This window comes from Amia ocellicauda, chromosome 13, assembly GCF_036373705.1.
Source record: "Amia ocellicauda isolate fAmiCal2 chromosome 13, fAmiCal2.hap1, whole genome shotgun sequence".
Lineage (NCBI taxonomy): Eukaryota > Metazoa > Chordata > Actinopteri > Amiiformes > Amiidae > Amia > Amia ocellicauda.
In genome coordinates this window covers 7573477-7592803 of record NC_089862.1, presented here as the reverse complement: position 1 = coordinate 7592803, position 19327 = coordinate 7573477, and the positions used below count along the sequence as shown (strand labels likewise).

General features: G+C 36.9%; 1 protein-coding gene across 11 annotated transcripts in view; it reads right to left on the bottom strand.

Annotated features, from left to right (window-relative positions):
- The window catches only part of prom1a (prominin 1a), a 90079-nt gene that overhangs the window by 61427 nt on the left and 9325 nt on the right, over nucleotides 1–19327 (bottom strand). For all 11 annotated transcript variants that reach the window (XR_010821730.1, XR_010821733.1, XR_010821735.1 and 8 more), the window contains exon 2: nucleotides 15151–15926. Coding sequence is in view for 4 of the 11 variants with exons in the window: in XM_066719813.1 (XP_066575910.1) it covers nucleotides 15151–15379 (229 nt within the window). In the remaining 7 variants the exon portion in view is untranslated. The remainder of the gene's footprint in view (nucleotides 1–15150; nucleotides 15927–19327) is intronic.

The following is a 19327-nucleotide window of genomic DNA, read 5'->3' as shown; positions in this document are numbered from 1 at the left end:
CTGGTGAGACTATGTAACCTCGCTGTGCCTGGGTGGAAAGGAGATTACATGCCAATCCAGGATTTACTCTTTCCCTGTCATGTCAAATCAATAAAATGTAGGCTATACTACAAGAGGACCCGTTTTAATTAACAGTTAGATAAGGCACCTATTATTGTAAAATCATCATCATAAAAAAAAAAAAACAATCTTTGATGTATGAAAAAGCACTAGTTGACAAATTGAGAATCTCTACAAAATCCCTATACCTAGGAGGGTGTGTATGCAGTGGATCAAATAGTATTGAACAACAGCCTTGTTTTCTTTTTAATTTGGTATCTTTAACAAAATGATAAGTCAATTTTGATTAAATGGCTGCTTTGTTTTCTATACCAATACCTGAAAACAGCAAAATCGTGGAGGTGCGGAAACTTAAAAAAATAATAATAATAAACAGTACAGCTCTAGTAATTCTCTAGAACACATTGCCACGAGACCTATAATACTTGTCCCCGTTTTGACTGAAGACTGAACAGACCGGGAACATTCTAGAACGCTCTCCACAGACCCTTCCATCAGGTGCATACATGTCAAGAGCAGCTTAGTGTCTGATCTGCTGGGGGAAACAGTTGATTCGTTGACCTCCTTTTCTCTCAGGCCTCACAAAGCTGCCTGGCGGAGGACGAGAGATGACATCTGGGAAAATGAGAAACTCACATTCTCAGTTTTAACACAAAATACAAATATTGCCGAAAATGTATGTAATCAGGTTATTTTTTCAACCTCCTCTCCTTGACAGCTATGAAGGATATAAAAATACCTTTAAAGATCAATACAGGAGTAAACAGTAAGGTAAATATAGAACATAAAACCAAATCTGGGAAGATTAATACAGCAGTTTAATTCAGATATCTGCAACCTCTGCCATTTAGCCTACATAAAACTTATTAACAGATTATTAATAAAATGCATGGGAATATTAATGTATTCAAAGAATGTAGATCTCACAAAAGATTAATAAACAGTGCTTAATAAACAGGATAAACCATTTAATCTCTGCTTAAATATCTTGCTAAGCAAAATTTCTAGTCAGATACAAGGGAGTATAATTCACCTACAAGGAGTTGAGCAAGTTGGCCTACTGTAATTTGCCAAGGCTAAAGCAAGTGCAACTGCCTGTGATATGCACTTAAATAGTTAAATTATGTGTAAAACCCTAGCGTGGCTATCAGTCCTTATCAAGAGAAAAGCAAAGATCTGTTCAGACAGCAGCCCAGTTGCGGCTGTGCCATGTGAGCAAGCTGGACTTAGACGGCACCTTCAGGGAGTGAATAAGGGCACACAGTGAACAGCAGAGAATGATGCTGTTTGGCACAACCTGGGGAACTGAATGCCAACAAGTACTGACACCAACAGGTTGGGAGGTTGAAGACAGACCTCCAGCAGCCAGTGCAGAAAAGCGGATTAAATTACATTTGAAGATGTATTGTAATACCCTGAAAAATGTTAAAATTTGTATTTCTATAATGTAATTTGATGTACAAAATATATTCAATTCAATACGATCTTTCTTGCTTTCGATTGCCTTACAAACCCTATACATGACGGCCAACAAACTCTAAACCATCTTGAAATGAGTTCCAGCGTTTTCCCAAGGTTCTACACGTACAGCACATGAGCCTCACGCATTCCTCAAACACTGAACACAGCCGACATGGCATGCAGGTATGAGCAGGCTGCAGGCTGGGGAAATCTCAGTTGTGTCACAATTACTGTAGGGCTCTAGTGTAGGGGCACCCCGAGCAGATGCAGGCAAACATCTCACAGGTGTGAAAGGCATGGCTGATGGATGGGAAAACCAGGCGGGCGAAGTGGCAGTCTCTTCTGCATGGTGAGGAATGAGGGCCGGAGGGATGTTTTGGTTGCTGCACAACAATGATCCCATCGGCTTACAGGGTCCTGATGAACTGTAACTAGTATTCAATGTCCATTCACTGTAAATGGATCCCCCCGATAGAGTAAACACAGACCCATTGCATGCATTAATTACAGTTATTCCTGATGATACCGGAGCATCAGTGCACTGTGGTTCTCTCTATTTTCAACTGTCTTTTCTAGGCACTCCATCATATGCTATAACTCCATGATATTCAGTTCTATCGGTCATTAAAATCGGGTAATACGACTATGGGACATGTATTAGTTTCTTGTATCTGATATCAGGCTTTATATATCTTGGCATTTCCTGATGTTAAATTAAGATAAAACTCAGATTATGCTATTATAGTCAGACTAACAGTTGAATGGCATTGTTTAGTTAAGAATGTAGCAGTTTTCCATTAACTTTAAACCATCACATAAGAAACCTGGATGTTCCGTTTGGTTCTTGCCTTTCCTTTCTTGTCTGGGATATTACAAAAATCAATAAATTATCTTTTTAACATATCTGATATAATTCCAAACCTGATGCTGAAAAATAAGCACAAGCATATCATTATCATCTCCATTACAACTAGTTCGAAAAGTAGCAGCTAGAGTGCAGACTAATATTAGGAAGAGCAAATTGATGGCCTTTTCACAATGGTTTCCAGTGAAGTATAGAGTTAATTTTAAGCTTCTCAAATTACAATCCCCTGAATGGATGAGCACTTAGTTATTTAAGTGTAACATATCTTTTCATTCACAATGTCTTGTCAAACAATGCAAGGTTATTCCCAAAATTATTAAAAGACAGCAAGAGAAGTGTTGTATATAAAAATGTATATAAAACAGTTTTGCCTGTCCATTCAATATATGTATACCAAAAATGACTGGACAATGGAGATAGTCGGGAGGTTTTAAGATCAATTAAAGGATTGGCACTGTGTGAGTTTGACGTAACAAAACCAGGAGTGGAAGCCCTGCAGGAAGATCAAGTGGATCTCCATCATAACTGACAGCAACAAAGAGGCTGCAAAAATGCACTTACAAAACCAGAGTGTAATGCAATGTACTTCATATCCACCCTCAGTGTGAACAGTCCCAGAAGATTTTTTTTTTTTTAGCTAATCTGCCACAGTATACTAATTCCAGGAGCCAGCTAATTGTCAGTTCTTTAGTATTTCCATTAATAACCTTCAAACATGCATGATTTATTTCAGCCTCTTTTACATGATCCTTGACCCATATATCTAATACAAAGAGAAATAACAAATGTCTTGTAGTACAATTTATTAGATATGTAAGCCTCATATTTCAGGGGACAAATACTTCTGTTGGCTATATTTAATGCCAATTAAAAAAAAAATCTCCATAGATATTCAATTGAGGAAGAGTCCTCACTCGATAAAATACTTTTTCTAAAGTTGTGCATTTAATAGTTTTAAAACATATTGTGGCCATTAGCAACAAGATACTTAAAACCAATACCAAACCAACATTTTTACTACCATAGATTAAAAAAAAGGACTGCTTCATGACTTTCTTGGCACTGACATGATCCAAAAAGGATTCTTGGGAATTCTCTTGGCTTTCCCACAAGCTACAACTAAGAGGGTTTTAAAACACTTAAGCCCAAATCTAAACCTAGAGGTCATTACTGGTACACAAAGATTTGTTCTTACTTTCTTAAATTCATTAGGCAAGATACTGAAAGCAGCTGCTTTTCTATACTTCCCTGTTTTTCAGTATGCTGTAGGAAGACCTGCATAATGATGCTTTAAATGTAACTATAAATGGTGGATTCAATCCATGATAGAAGTATCACAGTCACAGGTATGTCACTTGAACTCAGTGCTGAAAGGGAAACAAGGCCATGCTTTGCTGGGATTGAACCATGGCACAGATACAATTACCTAAAACAGCTGCAGGACAGAGATCTAGGCTATTTTAACATATCAGTTTGAGGATCTCGGACATATAACGTGATATTTAATCACTGCTGTATTACGATAAAATCTTATGAAGGGTGTCACTCTATAATAATTAACACTGTACCCGAGATGCAAGATGCAAGAGAGTCTTCTACTTTCTCTCGCCACTCCACTGCCACTTCTGTACTCCTGCAGGTCTGTGGGATAAAACCATTCACTAAAGCTTAACAATACTGAAAAAATGGATAATAGCTCTAAGAAGCATTCATCTGATGACAGCTTTCTCTCCTATTGGTAAAAAAACAAATACCAGGAAATGAGAGAGAAAAAAGACAAACTGTAGACTCAACATTTAAGAATTCAATTTGATGACTGGTTATTCTAACCCATAGCTGGCTAATCTAGAGAAACAAAAAAATATATAAAAAATAAGCATTAATACACAAGAAATGGGGAAGGAAAGGAGGATGCATTTAATCGTTAATTATTGTTTTTTACGGGAGGTGGTAAAATAGTACCCTGAAGTAAAAGCATCCTCATTACAACTGCCGACCCCTAGTGTCTACTGCAATGATGATGATGAACGCTTGCCTCAAGCTCTTATATACAGTCCTGCGGAGGCTCCTTCTCTGCTGGTGGAGCGGCCGAGTGCGTCTTCGGCAGTCCCAGGGAGCTAGGCTCAGATTCTGTCCAGGACCTAGGTCATAGGAGTCTAAAATCACTGCCTTATGCTGACAGCAAGTACACTACTATCAAATATTAACAAGGCATTAGGCACAGTGTGCTAATAGCGGTCTTCGTGTCACTAGCACAGTGGGGAAAGCTACTTGTTAATGGCATTTGATTTCCTCAAACTTACATGACACCGAACATTTATTTAACACATAACAAGATAGGGAAAAAAGAAAAAAATCTTCAGATTAAGAATTCAGTAGGAGTTTAATAAATGGATTAAGTAAAGTTGAGTTTAAAAAATGACATTTTATTTAAAAAAAATGAATGTATGATCAGCTGATAATGAAATGCATGAGACATCTCAGCAAGCTGGTGACAGAATACGCTCTCTACTACCCAGAAGTGTATGAAGCATACAAGTAAACAACTGTAGCTGCCATCTCTTGATATATTAATACTGCCAAAGTATTTTCATTGCCACATTCCTTATGGAGACAAAAACGGAAATTAACACTGAAGGGAGAGCAGTAAACAAGGTGGTATTGCTTCACCATGCACAGTGTCAGTCAGATATCATCTCTGCCCCCACAGCACGTGATCTGTTCCATTCAAATATCAAATGATAAAATCCTTCATTATTTATACACTGCCGTAATGGAAAACTACAAAAGAATAATGGGGTATAGCATTAGGGAGGAAAAAAATGAAAACTGGAGTATCAATATTGCATCCAGTGAATTAAAAGGGGCCAGTTACCTCTTTCAAACCTTAGCCTGACAGACGAATAAGAGCTCCACAGAGAGCAGTGACAAAGAGACAGACTGGCAGAAAACAAGATGGTTAGTCAAGATATACATGCTGACAGGAGAGTAATGGATGGTGTTTGCCAGAGAATTGGCCCAGAGTTTAAACAGGCTGCCACTGCAAACTGCTGTTGATGGCATTACTGAATCAATTCTACTATAGATGTATGCTTTTGAAAATCCACAGCCAGGTACGAAAGCAAAGGAGAATGACAAAACGGTGAAGACCATGTCAAATCTTGCAATGCACCAGTCAATAGAAAATTACAAGCTCAGTATCTGACGATGGGTTTTTTATTGGATGGAGGGAACTCCTAGCCAACAAAAGTCCTCATGAAGTACGCGGTCTGGAATATGCAATTCGGTTCGATGTCAGCATTCATATTTGCGTTTTCATGTAACAAAAAAGAAACTAAACACAAAGGTGATACGTCATGAGAGAATATCTCCTGTGAAAATGGAGGGTTTAAGGAACCCATTAGAGACAGGCCAAGGAAATTACAGGCCAAGGAAATTAAAGACAATGAAAAACAGTCATTACAAAATTCCTGTTCTTTAATATACTTTTCAAGTTAAGCACTGTAAAGCATAAGATGAACGCATTATTGGGGCTCACCTCAAGAGGCATAATTTGCCAAGTTCGTCACTAAAAGAAACATTCAATGATTGTATAATCATAACCACAATAATTCATGCACACACATAATAATGTTTTGCAGACATTATTTTCAAACCAATAGAAAGAGCTACTTGAGTACATTCAAAGGTATTTGATTTTCCCCCAGATCCCTATCAGCTAGCCTATATAACATTCTGTCGCAGTCATTCTACACTGCAAAGAGCTTTGAGCAATTATAATAATACATATACGCTGACTCACTCTACTGTTTATTTCATAGTGAATAATGTCTGCAAGAAACTGTATGCTAGGCAAGGACACCTTCAAATAGACACTTTGCTGTTGTTTTTCAGTTACTAGAATTGCATGAACAGAATGTGTGTGTAAGACTGGAAATAAAAACTCCTCTGGCAGTCAGTGATGATAAGGACTCGTTAAACAGATTACAAAAGATGGGAGGTGCTGTTGCACTCCTTATAGAAAAGGGCATTAGGTTTCCTTTTTTCAATGAAGGACTGAAAAATGAAAAGCCAATTAGACCGTCAATCATTTATTTCACGTTGGAAAGATAAGCAAAGGTTACTGTAGTGAGATCCCCCTCTCTCACGCACACTGCCTGGGGTTTTGTTCTTTTCAGATGATATACATAACACAATGGCTGTCCTTTACATTATATGGAATAAGGATTTAATGAATAGGGAAAACTGAAAAACAGTGTATAGCCTACACCATAACATTCAAAACTGTAAATACATAATGAACTTTTTATAATAATATGGTAGAGAAACAACCAGCCCAAATAAATAACTAAATAGAAGTGCCCTATTTAGACAACTTTTTTAAATAGTTCATTTTATTTTCTATATATGTTTTTTTTTTATTTTATTTCAAAGGCAATCTAACAGACACAAGCTACAAACATTTTCCTGTACCTGGAACCTGTGCTCTGAAATTAATTGCACCCTAGGATATTTACCTTATGCTTTATTGATGAAATGTTCAGAAACAAGGTACTAAAGGATATTTCATCCAATCTTAATGGAAATAAACACCCTGCAACAAAAATGCTTCAAAAGTGCAGGAAATGGTGTCTTAGAGATTAGGGGTCCTCTTCAAATTCACTATTCATCATGAGCACAAAAACATGTTCATGAAAATCACCTCTTTCCTGAGCAATATTAAATGATTCTGCCTTGAGCAGTTTTCAAGAACAGCATGATTAAATGAGATAAAGTGAGGGTTTCGGAAGGTTATGCTTGGTAACTAACACAGAGACTTCCACTTAAGACAGTAAGTACTTTAGTAAACAGGTCAAATTGCCGTTACTTTTACAAATAAAAAACGATCGCAGTGGGTGAGTCCTACATTCTGCTTGCTTTCTTGTACTGGTGGGTCAGGCTTAGCCGCAGGAGGCCACGTTTGCAAAGCTGAAGATTTGCTGTGCACATCAAGCTGGCAAATGAATCCCAGATTAACATCAGCTTACTGGGGCTAACACCTGGTTGCCACAGCGACAATGACCGACAGAAAGAGCTATAAATAAGATACCCTTATTGATCAGCAAAGAACTACTAATCCCACCTCTACTCTTCCAGAAATGACAAACAATACTTCGTTCTGAGACACTAAAGGGCTCTCAGTAAACATCTCTTAGCTTTAAAGGAAATTCCACTTTGACTTGATTGCAAAAGGACTTGCTCTCTTTACAATATGTCCCCTTTTGAGTTCTTCCCAATAAACAAACATGGATGCATCCATGTTTACTTTATGGAAGTGCAAGAGACGCTCATGAGACTTTCTTCATAACAATCCTGCAGAGTATCCTGGTCTTCATTAGTATCTGGTATTGTCAGAGTGATGGGAACTTGGACAAAAATGCAGATGAAGCCAAAATTGCTAGTTGGTATTTCTTCCTTGCAGGTTGATGCTTGTCCAGATTTGCAAAATTTACCTATTACTAAGATTACGAAGACACCTTTTGTGTACTTTAAGTGGTCCAATTTATGTGTTCGCTTGCTTGCATACTACATTACAGTTTAAACAAGTGTAGTTACATACTGTCCATATAATTTGGCTTCCATAAATCACAAGATACATGTTTTATTGAATTCTAAAGTGTCCCTGATGGCTTTGTATCACAAGCATTTAAAACACTCTCCCATTTACACTTGTTATCTGGATACAAGCAGATTTAGTTGATCCGATTTCTTGCTCAATAGATACATAAATACCTCATAAATACCTTTACTATCTTCCTTTAACCACTAACTTAATAATGGGATAACATGCTCTCTCAGCTTTCAAAGCAATTTAAATGGTTATGGCACACAAATATCTCATTCACAAATACGCACCACAGCTACACCTTCCCGTATCCTAGTCACACTACCCAAACAAGTGGCATCACTAATCAGATGTACAAATTAGTTTTAACCTGTACCATTCTTTGTTCTGCAGTTTAAAAATCAGTTTGGGTTATAAAATATTAATAAATATTAGTAAACAGGTCCTCGGGATTCTAGAGTGCAATATTTAAGCATAACCATTCCACATATTGTTCTTCATCAGATTATGTTTAAGGACCAGCACCAATTGGGACATTTATTTTTACTGTGCTTAACAAGAAGAAGAAATAAAAGGAGCACGGAGTAAAAAAATATCAAAATTAAATAACGCTATTTCAGCAAATAATTAGTCACAGCTTCTCATTGTGGACATTCTCATTTATTACCTCTTAAGCTCAAATTGACTTCCATTGGATGGGAAACGGGCATCTATAAAGAATTTGGTTGCATAACATGAATTCCAGTAGGATCTTGCATCCGCCTACTTTCCCTGGGTTAAGTCCTTTGTTACATTCTCCAGAGAAATCAAACCCACACCCTTTAGAAGAAACTAGTTCTTCTAAAAATAGAGGTTTCTTTCAAAACTGAAACTGGGCTTCCTTCTTCAGGGAATTCAATACCTTGAGGGGTAAATGTCCGATATCCTTGAATACTGTACCGATACACGGCTGTAATAAAATCGCAAAAAAGCATAAGAGACTGACTTCTGTTCAGTTTTCCAGCAGTGGCACTGACCAAGAAAAGCACCACTCCTTTGAGCTTTAGACCATAAAGTATTAAAAGGAGGAATGATGGAACTAGATGGAAATAAACTTCAAAAGAAATATCTTTGATCGCAACTAATACATGAATTGTATATGAATATACATTGGGGACCATATCCCAACATTCCAGAAAGAATCCTAGGTATACCCTGCAAATACACGATCATTCAGGAATAATAAAAATAAACATACATACATACATACATACATACATACATACATAAAGTAAAATAAATATTGTTTTTTTCATTTTCATATGTGTTCCTGATTCCAAAAGTAAAACGCTTAAATGTGTATCTGTAGTTCAAAACTCTCACAAGATATTGGGATTTAAAATTAGCAGAATCCATTTACAGGAATAGCAGGTCTTAAGATCTTAAGAAACAGCTTGACATTGCCTTGATTACCTCTGACGAGTCTGGGCACCATGTTTACCTCCTCATGTATTACAGGAAGGTATTACAGTCCAGAGACAAACAAAGATATTACTGGAACCTGGAATCAGACGGGCAAAAAGCAGGTCTTCAGCCCGTCACACACACAGCTGGCTTTTCGGTACAAAACATTAAAACAGCAACTGGCCTTTGGTACATTTGTATCTTGGCTTATTTTTAATTAAACGTTAGTAGCTAAGGATTATTTTTATTCTTTAAAAAATTAAATACTTTTTAGAGGAGGCCCCTTTGTTTACTTTTAACAAATTGTTTCAATATGAACTGTTGAATTCTTCTTTTCGTATATATGAAGTATCATTTGAGGCAGGGTACCAGGGCACTGTAACCATACATTTGTGATTGAAATATACTTAATCGTTGCAAGAGAGCTCCAAAGAAACTTAAACAGTGTTAATACATTTGTTAAATAGATGGCACAGTTTAGGATACATGGTCCCTGCTCACAAATCTCACAAAACAGAAACGTTAAGCCATTATCAAATATTGTACCTGTCCAATTGGATTAGATATAATGGTCTGTATGAACAGCAAAAATAAAGCCATCACCCTCACCTCTACTCTAACCCATTTTTTCCAACTGTCTGTCATCATAAAACTGAAGAACAAAGATCCTAAAATGATGCTCATACAGGGGACAGACAACTTAATAATTCTCCCCAGATTAGGCTTCTTGAAGCATTATACATTTGGATAAGATTTACATAATGGATGATGAAACTCATAATTGTGTTCCAGGGAGTTGAAAGCAAGATTTCTTTTATAATTTTCAACTAGTTATCACATTAAAGGCTGTGATTTTAGAATAGGTAATGTGTCAGACTGTTTCAGAAAGCTTCTTAAAGTGGTCCTGCAGTTTCGAGGTGAACTGGCCCAGCTGTGGGACCCAATACACGACATGCCGTCTTGTTAAGACTTGAAAGCCCGACGTATCACTGACACAGAGAAAGGGAGATAAAGGATACATTGGAACCTGAGAACACACAAAACAAATCAGTTTTCAGGATATTTATTTAACCCTATACACATACACAAACATTCAAAAAACAAAACTAAAATTGTCAGCGTATAAGCACCATCAGAATTATTTTGTACATATTAAACCATATGCCTATATGGATTTCACGTATTAAGTTATTTTCTGTTCAGGTATATGGATTTCAAACCGTTTACACTTTGTTTGAAGTTATACAGTTTAATTGTATGATGCGGTGACATCACTTCAGTCTTATTTTGTCCCTGATTTTGCTTCTCAGTTAAACTCTGAAAAAGCCAATAAACCAAGATAACTTGGTTACATCTTTATAACTCACTCCATCCTCTATTTAGCTTTAACTTCAATTACATTACATTAACTGTTCACTCCAATCCTGCTTTAACTTGCCTTTCAATATTGGCAATGCCTCCAATCACATCTTTGTAATTTTAAAAATGTTTAGATTTGAATTATTTGTATTTTAAGGAGCAATGTTCACATTACATACAAACACAGGGATGATACTAGTTGAGAAATATACCCATTTGAAGTCACACCATGTCTATAAAATACACTGGTTCCAATAACTGAAGTTGATTTAAACAATGACTATACCAATGCTAAACTCTGCTGTGCCTTCAAAAACAATATTGAGATCCATGTTATTTTTATCTACTTAGTCCCATTTAGTGTGACTTTCACACATATGCTTATATCCAAACTATTAGTCTACACAATCTCTAATTGGTCAAATGAACACATAGCATCTACAACATTGAAACAAGATGTCAATGCATGCAATAATTAAACCTAAGAGTCAAATGAAAAGCAGTGACCCAATTTTAAGATGGACTGTACAGATACATTATTTGGCTGCCTCAGAAACAATGGCATCTGCACTACACGCTACATTATTGCACCTAATCCTGTAATCCACGCTCATTTTTACAGAAGGATAACTACATACTAGACTTTCTAAACAGATAAGGGGTTTTATTCCAGACATAATAACAAATGACCTTCAAGAGCCTTTAACCCTAATCTAAGGTCAGGAAAAGTGTGGCTCTGAAGAAAGAAATACAGACACACAGACAGAGAACTGCAGTGGCAATGTCTCATTGTAGCTAGTGTTGGCATTTTTATAATGCATCTGAAAGTTGAGAACTAGAAAAATAAGGAAAAAAGTGAGAGATTTTCCAAATGCTTTCTGTGCTGGATAAGACACTGACTGACATGTGAAATTACCTTTTATTCCCAATTTAATTTGAAAAAAACTCTAATATGAATGGATGCTTATTTACTGGAATTATGAATGGATCTGCTGGAAATAATCTAACGAATAATAATTGTTAGTGAACTTCGATTTGGACTATGGGGAGTTAAACTGAACATGCAGATAACAGGCATGTTTGTTAGCCAATCTGTCAGTGGTCATCAGATCATAGCACATCAACTGCTAAATGCATGGCAATTGGCTGTCGTGATGAAGAATTGGTGCTTGATGAATACAGAGGAACAGAGAAACATAGTGATGGAGTTTTGTGACCCTTTCTATTAGTACAATTGTATACAAATTAAAAAGCCAACAAACTGCTTGAAGCAGTTCACTCAATGGTCAGAGAAGTCGCAACGTGGTAGGCAAACTAGGCAATTGCCTGGGACCCTGAGCTGGAAGGGTGGCCCCCAAGGGGCAACTTAACAGGAACCACAGCATCGACGGCAACACAAGGGGAAAAACTCTGCTACCGGAGAAAACACCGTCAGCCCTTAACCTTAACCATTCTTAACCATTACAAGACTACTGAATAAGGGTTATTTTGCTATATTCGGTCATGGATGCCAATGTCCTTAGTTCACTTGTATACAACAGTCAAGAATTAATTAATGTGCAGAGGTTTGCTTTAAGAGAAAAGCCTTGTGAGTTTAAGACTTGAAAACAGTACAAATCTGCAAATCTTACTGGAAGCATATGCTTCATGGAAATCTATTCAAAGCTGTAAAACATTAAAATATATGCCTTTTTTAAGTAAAGTCAAGCCTTGCAGTTTGTTTCCTTGGCAACCACTACTCTACTTATGAAATGAACTATCAAGTCGACAATCACTGAATCTATACCACACCTGGTTCTCACAAAGGGAGGACCAACATTAAAACTGAATTCAGTCTTTAAAAAGAAAAACTTGTTTCTTCTCCCTGGTCAGTGACTCTGATGACAAGAATTCCTTGCAACACACACTTACATCATAATGTATTGTTGCATTTCCAGGCTGTGTAAAGGATTCACACAGAAATTGCCATGTTCTACTGTCACCACAGAAGCTGTAGAATTTTCCAGATAGTAAAACTATTTAAGAAAGCTGAAAAGCCAGGCACAATGTATAATTAGAAAGTTCTGGGAGTAATTTTTTTGGGGGACCGACGTTGAAACACAGAAATCAAACCCACATGCCCACAGAACAACCACAGACTAATCAAACTGTATTAATTAGACAGCGGTCGATCAGGCAACACAATGACATACAAAGAGATGTTATTCGGCATCTATACATCCAAAGCAACCGTATACGCTCAATTAGAAACTAAGGAATGTCATTAATTTCTGATAAAAATAATAAATGTACCCCTGTATTTGGAAAAACATTTTTGTTTCCTACTACAGGTGTAAATTAAGATCATCCTAGTATCATCCTAAAATGCGGAACACAGCAGCACTGCCCAGTGTGGTCTTTTCAGAAAACTAGTATATACACCTTTGTCTTTGAAAACACTCAGAATCCAATTTCAAGCAAATAAGATACAATATGACTTTGATTGTGACCCATGTATCATTTATAAAGGAGTATGAAATTAATTTTCCCCTTCCAATGCTGTGTATAGATGCAGCACATTTGGTGCAGACCCCAATAACGAACAAACAAAATGACAACACCTTTTTACGAACGGAGGGGGTGGGGGGTTAAACAGAGGAGAGGAGGGGGATTGTGTCAGTGTAAGCGCATGTGCAGTGTATGGAAAATATCTGAAATGAAAGTTCCTATACACCAGTCCCCTAAACCCTTCCACGAGCTGCATGCATCTCTCCAAAGCCTTGCAGTTTATCTGGCCTCCTAGTGAGTTTCAGAATTTGATCCTGTCTCTTCTAATCAAAATACCAGACAGATTATTTTAAGCTAAGTCTTTTTCTTTATGCATGCTGTTTGTTGTCCCATTTAATCAATGCATATCGCTACTTCTGAAGCTATTTAGGCCTTGGGAATACAATGAGAGAGCATACATCTCAAACTGCAATCTATCACCATTGCACACTGTGTGCTTAGTGGATGCTTACACAGAGCCTGCTTCTACATTATTGTATTCTGCAGGGAATTAATCAGTGTGTGTATGACAAAATATCAAATCAGTCTCAACTCACAAGGAATAAAAAGAGTCGGTTTCCCTTGAATTGTCAATGTTAAAAATAAACATAACTATATGGGTGGAATGTGTTGCAGCTAACTGAATTATGCACCATGTGAGAAAGGAGCCTTAAGCTGGAATCAATTAAATGAATTAAAAATCTAAAACTAATACAAAATATGATTAGTTTTTTTCCAAGCATTAACTAATTCTGGGAAGTACAAATAAATAAAACAATTTGTGTTGGATCTTTATCCGGTGGATGAAAAGAAGGGCAGCAGTGCTTATTGAATGTTGGGAGAATTTTTCATTTTTCAACCTATGACTTTCAATACACTCTGGACCTTAAACAAATCCATTCAAAATAAGTCTTGCTTTACCATAGCAATGTGCAGCTCTGTCCGGCTGGAAACCAAAAACAAAGCAGCATATGGCACATAAGATTATTGGTTTACCTAATTAAGCAGGTGACTCAGAAAGTCACACCTAATCTCTAGATGTTGTAATTGATTACGATCGCCACAATGGTACCAACTTAAATCCAATCCTATTGCACTCCCCCTGTCCTACATGACCCAAAACACTCCACCGCTTCTTGCAAACTACACAAAAATGAAAACTTCCATGGAGTGGAAAATAAAACACATTTGTGCGACTTGTACACTGCTTCACACAAATTACAACCCCAACAACAGAAAAATAAACATAATGAATAAATTAAAGGCAACTTACTATTGAGGCCAAAACATAAAACTTTTTAAAAGGTTTGACAGAGCAATCGGTTCCATAAATAGTCTGACATTTGAATTTCTTCTCAAATAGCTGCAGAACACGGTATTCTATTTGCTTATTGGAAAATAATAAATCTTAAGTAAATTAATCTTTCTGGAGAAGTTATTTATAAGTGAATTATAGGCACACCGCATTTTTTCTATTAAACTTGTATAGATTTAACAGCTATGCTGGCTGGTTATAGGATATCAAAATATTAACATTGATTCTCATTCAATTTTGCATTAGCTCAGTAATAGTCAAATCAATAAGGAGGGGGAAATAAAATGTCAGTCAATTATTCTTACCATAACCACAAACTGAACATTAGCACCATAAGCAAACTGTCCCATATGAATTTTGATTAAACACTTTTTGGCTACACAACAATAGTACTAACACTGCAGCTGTAGCCTTACTTAGCCAGAACCACATCTTGCAAAATCAAATTTAAAAAAATACATATATAGAAAATGTTTTCATATCAAACATAAGAATAATTACATGAAGAGGTCTTACCTTGTGGGAATGGATTGGGCTGCACCACGAACAGGAAAGCATGCACCATATGAAAAAGAATTCCTAGAATAGCTCCATTTTCATGATAAACATGCGTATCATAAACTGCAGCAGGAACGGATCCAAACTCCAAAGTTTCCGATTGTGATTTTTCCAAGTAGAATTGGGATTTGCATACAGTACAGCCCCAGAACATCAATACACACAGCAGACCCACTTTTCCAGCCATGGTTGGCAGAATTCAGGCAAAAATTAAGGGAGGGGGTAGGGGGGGAGGAAAAAAATATATAGGAGGATTATTGGGGAGGGGAGGGGAATTTTGCTGGTCTTCTTCTTTATTTATTTGGTTGTTTCTCAGAAGAAGAAAAAAAAAGCTTTCAAGAACAGAAGAGCAGCATAAAAACTTTAAGTCCTTGGCTCCTGGGATAAATACATTGTAAACATCTCTCCCAGGTTCAGTTCTTGTCAGCCGGAGATAAACAGATGCGATTCCTCTCCAGTCCTCGGCTCGTCGTTCCTGAGTGTGTATCTGCGAGTGCTGAGTGGATGCGTGCCCGAGCGTGTGTGTGTGTGTGTGTGTGTGTGTGTGTGTGTGTGTGTGTGTGTGTGTGTGGTGTGTGCGCGTATGCCTGCGCTCTCCTAGATGACAAGTGAACTGCTGTGGAAGCTGAGAGCAGAACAGAGCCAATGCACCATCTCTGGCAATGATGGAAAACAGCTGCTACAGTGAGAAGCACTCCTCCTATTGGAAAGACCCGAAATGGGAACCTGGAGGCCTGAAACACAGAGATGAAAACAGATACTGTTACAATGACATTTAAAGCAGGGCAATCTTGATTATACAAACGCAGCATACAGTATAGTTCACTAGAGCCATTGTGGAAAAATATATTGAATATGTAATATTTGATTAATAAATGAATCCTCCTTTCTAGGTTAAGTCTGATAAAGTAGGCATTTGGCTCTTAATTCAGATGCACACTTTCACCCCAACAGGCCACTGAGCAGAATATGTTTGATATAAATTTACATTTCTCTGTTGGTTGTAATACTTTTGAATGCAAGTCCACATTCAAAGCTTTAAGCTCGGAAAGTGAGGGACAATTACGAGAACAAGAAAAGTAGATGCCTTGGTTATTCATGTATAGACAACAGTAAGCAGGGCTTGTCTGTCATGCCACCGAGACATAGATGCCAATTCCCAGCATTGTGGGTAAATCCGCAACAGATGGCAAACCCTACTGTGCACTGTTCCTTCCTCCAAATCTGTACATCACAAGGACAACAAACTCGTGGACGTGTCTTTCAAAACGCCTTGTACTGGAATGCATGTAATGTAATGACCACGAGGGTTACGTATAGCTCTGTGTTTGATGTACTTATTTTTGTGTAAATTGTCTCCCACCCCCCACACACACACACTTAAAAGATGGCACATAAATAATAAAATAAATAAATAAATAAATAAACTGACCTAAATAAAACTACAGCTAGTTCACTTCAGGAAGACATTGTCTCCCCGCACTATGACTATCAGAGTCCCAACAGCCTATTAGGGAACCTGTCAGAAAGAAAAACAATTAAATCCACATTTGAGTGTCTAGCCTACAAATCAAGTCAACGGGGTCTATTCTGTGGTAATCTGTAGTTTGGATGCAGTTCACCAGATAAATGTAGTGGAAAAAATATCAAGTGCAAAATGATAACCTCAAATGCCAACAGTAAAGATCAGCGTCAGTTAACAGAAAATGATAAACGAAAGGAAACAAAAAGCAAATAATAAAGAACACTATTCCTGTCACTCATTTATTCAGTTATTTATATACCGCATATGACAGCTTCAGGAACAAAATGCCATATAATCAATTTAAGTGAAGGAAAATTAAAACGTAAATCAAAATAAGCTTAGCGATTAAAGAGAATAATTAATGTAACAACTAGCTGTAGTGCCTTCAGGTTAAGTTCAGTATTACAATATGGTCATCTAGTGCAATATTGATGTAAAACACTGGGTAGGCTAACTATTGATCATCCTATCTTATATGATTTGAATAAGATCCCTTAAAATCTAGGTGAGCATGATGAATTGTAAACTGACAATAAAGCTACACATGTGTTAATGTAATCTTTAGGCTTGAATTTTGATATAGCCTCGATGACTGCATATGGCAATGTGAAATTTGAATCCTCTGAAATTTTGAGCACCTCCATGGTTAACACATGCACAAACACAGGAAAAAAATTTAATGGCAACAAAAGATCACAGTAACATAAATTATGACGATTAACACTAATAAAAAAAAAAAAAAAATGCAGAAGTAACTAGCCTATTAATGTTCATTATTACCATCTTGTATTTTAATATTAATGACAAGGCTCTGATTCTTGTTAATGAGGACTCTAATGAAGGATACACAGGCAGTTTGATGATCTCTTAACTGTAAAGATTCGAGTCCTACAGTGCAGGCTAAAACCAAACTTATTTTTTTAATGAAAGACATGCAGAAAATATAGTACAGTACACATTAGATTTCATATGGCTATTAAGATGCTCTTCTTTCACAAAAATAACACAGAAACCGCTTTGACTGCTACAGCAGAGAGTCACTTTCAGAGCCAGTTTGTCCCCTTTATATTCCCTCAGGGGAATAAAGTGGACAGTCAGCACTTCTGCAATTTCTCAGCTCAAGCTTTTGCTCAGATATAACACACACATATATCAAACTAATTACAGTGAGAAAAACGAGGACAAGGGGTGGAAAGTCTCTTTTCTTATGTTAATATCATATCTGTTAGTTTATTACCAACACGGACAGATGTTACGTTTTTCTTATTTAGTGGTTTTCAGGAACTAGCTACCAGTTCTGGCCTTCTGTGACAGGAAATAAAAGTAGTACAGAATGCAATTTTCACCAAAAATGGTTGAGAGTGTGCAGCACAATCAACTGAAAGAATATCAGAGAAGGAATTTATACAAGATGCTGCTGCGTGGATTTGGCTTGGATTTAACCAGCAGTACTGGTTAATAGTATTAGTTCAATGCTCGTTCTTTACTGCCCACAAAGCTGGCAGGACACCTACAGAACATGCTGACACTCTGGGTAAGCTGAACAGCACCAGATATTGGCAACACCCTGGTTCAGAGAAATATTCATGAACACAAGTTGCAATTCTGTTAAATCAAAGTACCCCAACTTGGAAGCATTCTTTGCTATTGAGATTCAAACAGAGACTTCCTGGGAGGGAGGCTGTAGACATATCTGATGGGTCAATTTATCACTAAATCAGTAAGAGTATTCCAGATGGATCCAGTCAACAACTGAATATCAGGACTGTATCAGACCATATACACTATTGCAATATTGATCAGAGAGGTGTGGTCAGAAAGAAACAAATCCCGAAAGGAATAACTTACTCCCCCACCACCCGTTTCTCCTCGTCCTTCTGGGTTATGGTTTCTTACATGATATGCCTAATGCTATACATATTCCAGCATGCTTTACGAAAATGAGTCCTCAAAGCTGACTGCGAGGAGGAATCATGGGGAAGCGAGCTAGATAAACAGATGTATTCCCCCACCTCCTTTCTACACCGTCAGCCTTGAGGAATCTCTCAAAGACGGGTTTTGTTGGAATTCTGAGTAAGACAAGCAAATAAAAATCAAGGCAGAAGCTAACAGAAAATTACTAAGAATAAACATAAGAGGAATGAAGAAGAAAATAAATGTGGGAAAAGCTAATTATAAAGAAGTATCTTTTAAAGCCAAACTAAATATAGTAGATACATATTTATATGATTTAATTTGAGTGAACATTTGTTTTTTTAAATAAATAAACATAAGAGGAGTCTAACCTTGATTTTTATGCAATGTGCAATGATTAAGGAATCAGAAGTAAGCTGTTTAACATCTCATTTTCTTTTTGAGGGATTCCTAAGAAGACTGCTTTGAACTTGACATCTACTTATGTGCTTTACGCAACCAGCCCCAGAGATTTATCCACAAATTATGTACATATTCAAAGAGTAAGATGCATAGGTACATTGAAATACATAACTTTTGGGGTATTTTTATCACCAGTCTATATACACTGGGCAGAAACACAAATATTCCTCTCAAACACTCAATGCCTTTTGCCACTGAAACTGTGGAATATGTTTCAAAATGGTAAATTATGAT